Here is an 8633-nt window from a genome sequence, read left to right on the forward strand (position 1 = left end):
TTGCAACGGAGTTTTTTTTTTTTTTTTTCCCGAAAATATATATAATTCGCCTTATTCTGTCTGGTGAAGCTCTTCAAAATACTTCGTAAGATGCTAAGAACTACAAGGTGTTCTGTCAATCGTTATGCCAAAAGCAGGGTGGTATCAAGATCATAATGTTTGCTGTTTCTGTTTTGATTCAATGTCTTGATAAATTCCTCATTAAAATAAAGTAAAATAACAATGAATTCAATTAATCAAACGTGAAAAGTACAAAAATATAATAAAGGAGGTATTACCAAAAAGAATTGGCTCAAATGGTAAGCAGTTTGACATCGCTAAAGGAAGGTCTTGAGTTCAAGCTTCTCTGAATACTGAAAATTCTTGTTAGGAGACTCACCCATCATAAGCCAGGTGTGCAATCCGGATCGATTCCAGACATAATCAAGCTAAATTTCGGTGAATCGGGTGAGGGTACTCAAAAAAATAAAGAAGGCATTAATCGCTTCAAAAAGCACCAAGAAGGAAGGTGACGAAAACGGCTTGTCGACCATAAATTACACTTAGTAGTCACTACACGTCTACACATATAAGATTGATCAGTTCGTTGAAGACAAAATCTTAACTAACCTTAAGATTCACTAATGACGCACATTAATAATTTTATTTTCTTATTGAAAAGTAAACATGTGGAGCCTTGATTAATAATACATTTGGTCCAAATCAATTGAATTACTTGGCTTTTCTTAATGATATCAACTGTTGGGTTTTTTAGTCTTAAACTATATGCTCAACCTTTTAGCCTTTTAGGACATAATTTTGTTAGTCAAGAGCACGTGTTAATTTTGTCTTTTTTTTTTTTTTTTAATTTATATTTTTTTTTTTTTTTTTGGCAACGAGCTCTTGAATTTTATTTCTAAAAGCACATGTGTTGTTTTCCCAAATTTAATAGTAACGTGAATTGCAATGCTGGTCGGTGCAAATAAATCAAATCAAATCAATCCAAATTTAACATCTTTTACATACCTTCTTAATATTCATGTTTAATTAATGTCTTGACCATACTTGAAGTCAAATTGTGCCTCTAATTTTATTCATGCCAAACAGTTTCTTGAATTGGGTAAATTTTCTCTCTCAAATAGAACTCTTTTCTGTTACTTTTGCAATATTGATATAGTCTCATTATAACTTGAATGAAATGTAAATGAGAAAGTATTGTACAAGTTCGGACTCATAGTGAGACAGATATAAGTTAACAAACATTTCATATATAGATTTGAATTTCTGAACTTTAAAAATTTAGATACAAGTTATTCGACATATCAGGGTTTTTTTTGTTTAAGCTAAGATTTAGAGGTAAAATGAGATCTAGAGGAAGATGATATGGTGAACATGTACAACATACCCTTAAACTGTCATAATACTTGCAGTAGTTAAAGCTTGACTGTTAAGCTAAAGTAGGAGCGAGGGTCAAGGGCGTCTTATACTTTGACAAAGTCCCCCCATTATAATCCGTCTTTGTCATTTTCAGATTTTAAAGTGGTTGGCAACCTGTATCCATCTTCCATGCATGGTGAGTTGTCAACAACTCTCTCTATAGTCTATGCCCTCTAACTTCACTAAGGTTTGTTTTGGTAATGCTTTTCTTTTTCTTTCTTACCTTTCTTTAACTCCCTATTACATATTAGGCATTTTTGTCCCAATTCTATTATGTATAGTCATATAGATGTATCAAGTTTTTTTTTTAAAAAAAAAAAAATCGATAAGATACACAGGGAAGGACCCCGACCCAGTCTATCACATGAATGGGAAAGATGAGGAGTCGAATCCCTAGCTAACTATTAGGGGGGAAATGAAGGGACTAACCAAACTTGTATAATACCTATATATGAAGTACTTGCTAATGATTTATGTAATTGACATGCAACCAAACTCGTGGGTCGTGAGTCGTGACATTGTCTTCGTGCATTTAATCTTGAAGAAGTCAAGTAGACAAATACAAATCTAACTCACATTTGTAAGTAGATAATAAAAACATTGGACCTAAACCACACATCTCTTCCCGCACACGTTTACGGAGGAGTGGAGGACAATTGGCCTACTTCCACAATTATTCCACTACAAATTTAGAAATTTAAAACACTTGAATTCCTCCTATGTCCTTTTTTCGGATCTATCTCACATTAACTTCCTCCAATCCTTTCACGTGTAATATTTTTCGTATCATCTAAATTATTCGATTTTTAATTAAGCTTTTTCAGTTTAATTTATTAACTTTGCACGACGACATTAGGCTTAAAGTACACTTGCATAAAAGTCGTAGTAGGTAGCTCGATCATTAGGCTTGTACCTACGAAGAAGTAGTAGGTAGCCAGTTAATCTCTTCTTCTATCCCTAATAGTGAAAAAAAAAGATTATGATCTTAAAGTACACTTGATGAGGTGATAACATACAAGTGGTAAGGATTATAATAGATAAAATTGTATACGTCAGTAATACTAGAGAAGAGGTTCACCAATTTGAGGTTAGAATTATCAAGAAAAGAAAGTCAAAAAGGGTCGTCTTAACTCTTAATTGTGGGCATAACTTAAGCAATTAGCATTGCCATGTTTAGAAAGTCGTGCGACATCATCAAACATATTGACTGCTACGTATTACTGTACTTAACTAATCTTTAACCCTTTATATATATTTTTTTTGTTTTGCTTTAATTTGTAAACAAGGTCTAATTTGTTACCATGAGTATAGATTATGATTCGTGGGAATCATCATAGTCATGTCAATAAAGGATGATATACTAATTAAGACCCTTAGGCCTTAGCCCATGGAATTCATCTTTCATTTTATTTTTATTTTTTTTATTTTAATGTTTTAAGAGATATAGGATAAGACATAAAGAGGAAGCACACTTAGGGTCCAAACATATAAGTCTTTATCAAAGGTGTCTTTTTGATAATATAGGGCGTCGTTTGCTTTTTGTTGCTCTAAATATACATATACATGAATATACACAGAATGGAGATGAGATGATTGAGAAGTCATCTTGTATCTTTGATATCACAAAATGAACTATATACATTACCTTTATTTACATTTAATTTTTTGACTAGGGATTTACCTTACCTTCCCGCTTACTGACTGAAAATCTCAAAAGAGAAACAAGTGCAACTCTGTTTATTACCATTTTAGAGATAAAGAATTCAATTCTCAGCTACCTCAATCTTGACTTTTGTCAACCAAACAACCCTTGAAATCGATAGTTGTTTATCTTGACTTGACGTTTCTTTCTAGATTGAAACCTTCAGGTTGAATTCCTCCCTTTCCTCCCTTAACATAATTTTTAGGGCTAGTTGTATGTCTAAGCCTAAAATTACTTCGTATATTATAATATAATCTAATACGGAGTATCTCCTTATGCATCGTCATCTTTTAATTTGTACTAATATACTTTTCTTCGGTTTGAAGCTCCTAAGCTATTGAATCACTATATAAAAAAATTACATTTACTACATTATTGTACTTATGTATATCTAAAAGAGAAAATCTTCAATCCATTAATTAAAAATTATTTCATGTAAAATTTAAGAGCACATAAGATATCCTATATATATCTACTTAATTAATCGGCAAATACAAATTTATCTGCCAAATAAACGAAATTTTGTTAATCTGGTGGCATTTCTGTAATATATTGAAAAAGCGTGGTCATTTGTTCACTACTTTTGATGAGGTGTCCAATTACTGTTTGCAATTTGCTTTTACTGTTTGGTGAGTAAATTACACATGTACCCCTCAACTAGTACATGAAAAGACGCATGTGCCCCTCCACTGATACTTGAAAAGACGATTATACCCACAAATAAACATATTTTGTTTATGTGGGGAATTAACTAGGCACAGCTCTTAATTAATACACACGTACGATTAAAAAAAAAAATATTATTATCTGATAAATTAATCTGAAATTCAACACTGGAATAACAAGTGTGATCAATCTGTACAATTGCCTAAATAAATTTCCTACTCCGGCCTTGAAAGGCAATTCTGATGAACTTGAAATTGTACATGCAAATTCTTTCCTAACAAACGGAACTCCAAGTAATCGAGTTTTTCTCCCAAGCACATCTAATGCTAAAAAATGATTAAATACCAATTACATTTATGTATACGTATATATATTTATATTATAGGTCTTAATCACTTGAAGTTTTCTGGACGAATCGGCCGGTAATAGCAGCTGCAAGGGCTGCTGTGAAGTTTGGATCTTTAGTCAAGGAAGATGCCATTTGCTCAGCCAATAGTTTTTGGAATTCTGGTGAACTAAACTTGGGCAGCTGGTTATTATTATTGGGCAACGGTGTGCTGTTCAACACCTTGTTGTTGTTGTTGTTGTTGTTGCTGCTGTTGCTGTTTGTGGTGGCAGTTGTCGTTTCGTTAGCGTTGTTGATGACGTTGGACTTGGACTTGGTTAGGTCAAGAGTGACGGTGGGACCTGATGAGGCATTGCATGGGACCGACCCAAGGGCTATGGACCGGCTTGAGGCCGATGGTGCAGCACCCTCTTGTTGCGCTGGGGCTGGATGGTTGTGTTCTCCTTCATAGGTTGCTACTAGCATTGACTGGTCTTCAAGACTTCTTTGAACCTGAAGATTTTCAACAGGATTTATTAATACAAGTACTAATAATAATAATTAATAATTGGTTTCAATTCAATAAGCCTAAATAAAATAAAATCTTTCTAGATGAGAATAATGAGATAATGTACACTACTACTTGAATTGAATTGAATTGAATTGAGTGAATGCATTGGGTTCAATAATTAGGCAACCAACCGATTGAAAAAAATGTAATTGTAGGGTATGCCTTCATTAATAAAATGTTTCATAGTCAAAATTGTTAGGAATGTTGGCAATAATCTCGTGATCAATGTATGAATAAAGGAACTAGGAAATAATTAATTCAAGTTTAGTTGTATTGCGAAAGATGATGCTTTTTTTTTTAATATGAGTAATTTTTTGATTGCAAAAACGGGCAATTGAAGTAGTGTTAATGTTAAGACAATAGAAGGATAGATGTAATTACCTTCTTCTTAACGGGACAAGTAGGAGCAAATGAGCACTTGAAGTAAGCTCTAGGGCAAGGGTTATCTCTAGTAACTTTTTGTCCATATTTCCTCCATTGGTAACCATCCTTAAGGATCTGCACGCGATAATAAAGTTAATTAACATACTCGTATGTATAGTCGTATATATAGTATTTATTTGTTAAACAGTACGACAGCTATTATTTGCGCGTGAATAACTTACAAGGGTAGAATCAGAAGCTTGGGTTCGAACAGCGACCCTTGTGATCTTAGCCTTAACAGTTTCTTCTTTGGGCTTTTCGTAGGAATCTTCTTCGTCACTGGAGCTGCTCTCAACAATATTGTTATTGTTGTTAGTATTTGTAACAACAATATTATTGGTGTTGTCTAGTTTCCTTTTCTTGTTGACATTGTTATTGTTGATATCGTTACTTGAAGTCTTGCTCATGTAATCAACTAACTGCCTCTTCAAATCATTGTAGTTTTCACACACCACTGTTAGCATTTCTGTGAGCCTCTTGTTCTCTGCATTCACCCTATTCAATTCCTCTACTAATTCTCCTGTATGCTGCAAACACACGAACTTAATTAATTACTTTGTTGAGAGCTATTAAATAAATAAATAATCTCAGTAGATCGTGGTAACAATGAAAAAGAAAAAAGACGAACCTCTTGTTTGGGCCAAAGAAATTGATTAGAGGTAGTGGCAGTAGTAGGAGGAGGAGGAGGAGACGAGGCAGGCTTAGGCTTGACGATGTTGGGAAGATGATCTCGAACGGGGGCATCGTCGAAAAGGCAAAGAGTATTAGCATTATTAGTGAGATCCAAAGAAGGAGTGGTGAACCATGTTGATGAAGAATACTCCATAACTTAACTTGGTACGATCGAGTTGGATCAAGCAATATAATATAATTGAAGCTTGAATGAAATAAAAGTAGTACTCCGTAAGAAAGAAAGAAAGAACAAGTCTAGATACAATTAATAAGAGAGAAGAAGAGAGTTAGTCAAATGAAAAGAACCAGAAGAATAAAGAGTATTTATAGAAACAAATAAAGATAAGGGAGGCAGCCAAATTGACACACTTGCGGGCGGGAGGAAGCTTGGAAGAAGCCACAAATAAAAAAAAAAAGAAAGAAAAGGTAGATGTCACTGCTTATAAGTTTTAAGCTGGCATTTTCTTTATTTTTATTTTTATATAGGAGATTGCGTGGATTTCTCGCGTGCAACACCGGTGATTTTTTTATTTTTATTTTGTCTCTTATCCAATGTGGAAGGGTCAATTGGTCAAACAGTCAAGGGTCGGCTCCAATGGGACATACACATACATGCCTATCACTTAATTTCGATATCCGCTTTTATATGTCAAAATTTTTATACTCATATACTTGGGTCTTAAAATGTATTAAAGGATTCATTTAATATTCTTTTACTTTTTTTAAAAAATATTCTTTTCTTTATTAAAAATAATTTATAATGAAAAGAAATAAAAAAATCTAATAAGTAACAAATCATTATTAGATACATCTACCCCCTTATTTACATCCGGGTGTATATAACAAGTTATACTCTCTTTGCTTCAAATTAGATTATATACTTCATATGTTAGACGTTTTAACTATTTGCGTACTCTATTATAACTTTAAATTTTTACTACTACTACTACATATAAGAAAATAAAATATCTTAGTATTTAAAATTTATCTCAATGTTTATTCTAATATATCAACTTCAAATAATTTTTACTAATTCAAAATTAGATAAGTTATGTACTACTCCGTACGTATTAACAAATATGTCAATTAAAAGGTTGAAAGATTATTAATTAAAGTTGTTTACTGTATTGAATATATATTACCTCTGTTTCATTTTAGTTGCAACAATGGAATAATTTTATACGTCATAAATAATATCCGTTGCAACTATAAGAAACAGAGGTAGTAGAAAAGGCAAAAAGGTATAAAATTATAATTATAATAATAAGCAAGAGAAACGGTACATGTTGGTAGATGGAAAGGGGATATACAAAGTCAAGGTCAAGCAACACCTCCTCGTCCTAATCCTCACATTATTATACAACTATAGAGAGACAAGAGAGTATGTATGGTGTGTATTTATGTAAAATGTAAAGACCTCATTTGAAAATTTTAAAGTTAAAGAAATGGTTGGATGTATCAAAACTCCATTACTTAGATATCTATCTTTGACCCGTTGCTTTCCTTGTCGCGTCTCTTTTTTACTCTTTCCTTTTTCCTCTTTTTTTTTTTTTTTGATAACATTCCTTTTCCCTTTTAATTACTACTCGTAATACCTTTTTTTTCTAAATTTTCTCTTTTTTTTTAATTATAAAAAAATTTACAACTTCTTCACATCAACCTTTTCATAAATGATTGTATTTACATTACTCAAAATCTAACTCAGATCAAATCAGAACTTTAGTATCCTTATTTTCGAAAAAAAAAAAAAAAAAAACTTTAGTATCCTATTTTACTTCGTATTTATTTAACAGTCCCTTAGATTTCTTCATTTATTCTACTTTAACTTGTACGTTTATCTATACTCGAATTTGAGATGATTCCATGATAGTCATCCTTAAAATGACTATCACTAAACAAATTTTTTTATTGGTTGATTTAAATTTATTTTTAATGTCAAAATTCAGTATAAATCATTTATCTAATTTTTAAAATTTATTTATTGATTTGAAATAATTTTTGATTTTTTTTTTTTACAATTTTCCTAATTAAGGGCCTGTTCTCATACGATTATTTTCAGTTCAATTCAGCTCTAATAAGTTCAGTTTAGTCTATTTCAGCTCTTAATTTCCTTCTCTTATAAAATATTCATTTCAGTTCAGTTCAGTTTAGCTCTAATAAGTTCAGTTCAGTTCAGTTTAGCTCTAACAAGTTTAGTTCATTTCAGTTCAGCTCTTAATTTCCTTCTCTTATAAAATATTCATTCATTTCAGTTCAGTTAAATTCAGCTCTAATAAGTTCAGTTTTCAGTTCAGTCAATGAGAACAGGCCCTAATTTACAAAATTCAATTATTTTAATTATTACTGAAATTAACAAATAATTGAAAATATAAAAAATACAAAATAAAAAAAATAGAAAGGTAAGGAAAAAAACCTTTATAATTAGTTTTAATATAAAAAATAAATTAAAAAATAAGCCAATATAAATTTGTTTAATGATAGTCATTTAAGCATGACTACTATAGAATTTTTACAAATGGGACCACTGATATTCTTTTTTTTCCTTTTTCTTTTTATTTTTTTTTATTTTTTTTGACCAGGACTTCTAATATTCTTATAGCACAAATTTTTTATATGTGTTCGGGCACACCGTCATGAGGGGTTACTTCGTTAGTGTTATATGGGTTACTCGGTCAGTTTTATAGAAGTTACTTCATTAGTGTCTTAGGGTTACTTGTTTAGTGTTATAAAGGTTATTTTATTCATTTACAAGCGGTCATATGGTGTAAATAGCTGCATACAAGACTTGTTGTTTTTATTGACTTAAAGATATATGAAATATATATTAAAACAAATTTGTTAACATACTACATTATACG

The 8633-nt window shown here is 31.4% G+C and overlaps 1 protein-coding gene across 1 annotated transcript; it reads right to left on the reverse strand.

Moving 5' to 3' along the window:
* Positions 1 to 3903: 3903 nt before the first annotated feature.
* On the reverse strand, positions 3904 to 6085 carry LOC145620476 (putative WRKY transcription factor 40). The gene is made up of 4 exons (XM_081675161.1): positions 5732 to 6085; positions 5286 to 5630; positions 5062 to 5178; positions 3904 to 4622 (listed from the first exon to the last, which is right to left on the reverse strand). Exons 1-4 carry the CDS (start codon positions 5927 to 5929, stop codon positions 4173 to 4175), a joined length of 1110 nt encoding a protein of 369 aa, XP_081531287.1. The 5' UTR covers positions 5930 to 6085; the 3' UTR covers positions 3904 to 4172.
* Between the last annotated feature and the right edge of the window lie 2548 nt (positions 6086 to 8633).

This window comes from Chenopodium album, chromosome 27 (genome assembly GCF_948465745.1).
Source record: "Chenopodium album chromosome 27, dcCheAlbu1.1, whole genome shotgun sequence".
NCBI lineage: Eukaryota > Viridiplantae > Streptophyta > Magnoliopsida > Caryophyllales > Amaranthaceae > Chenopodium > Chenopodium album.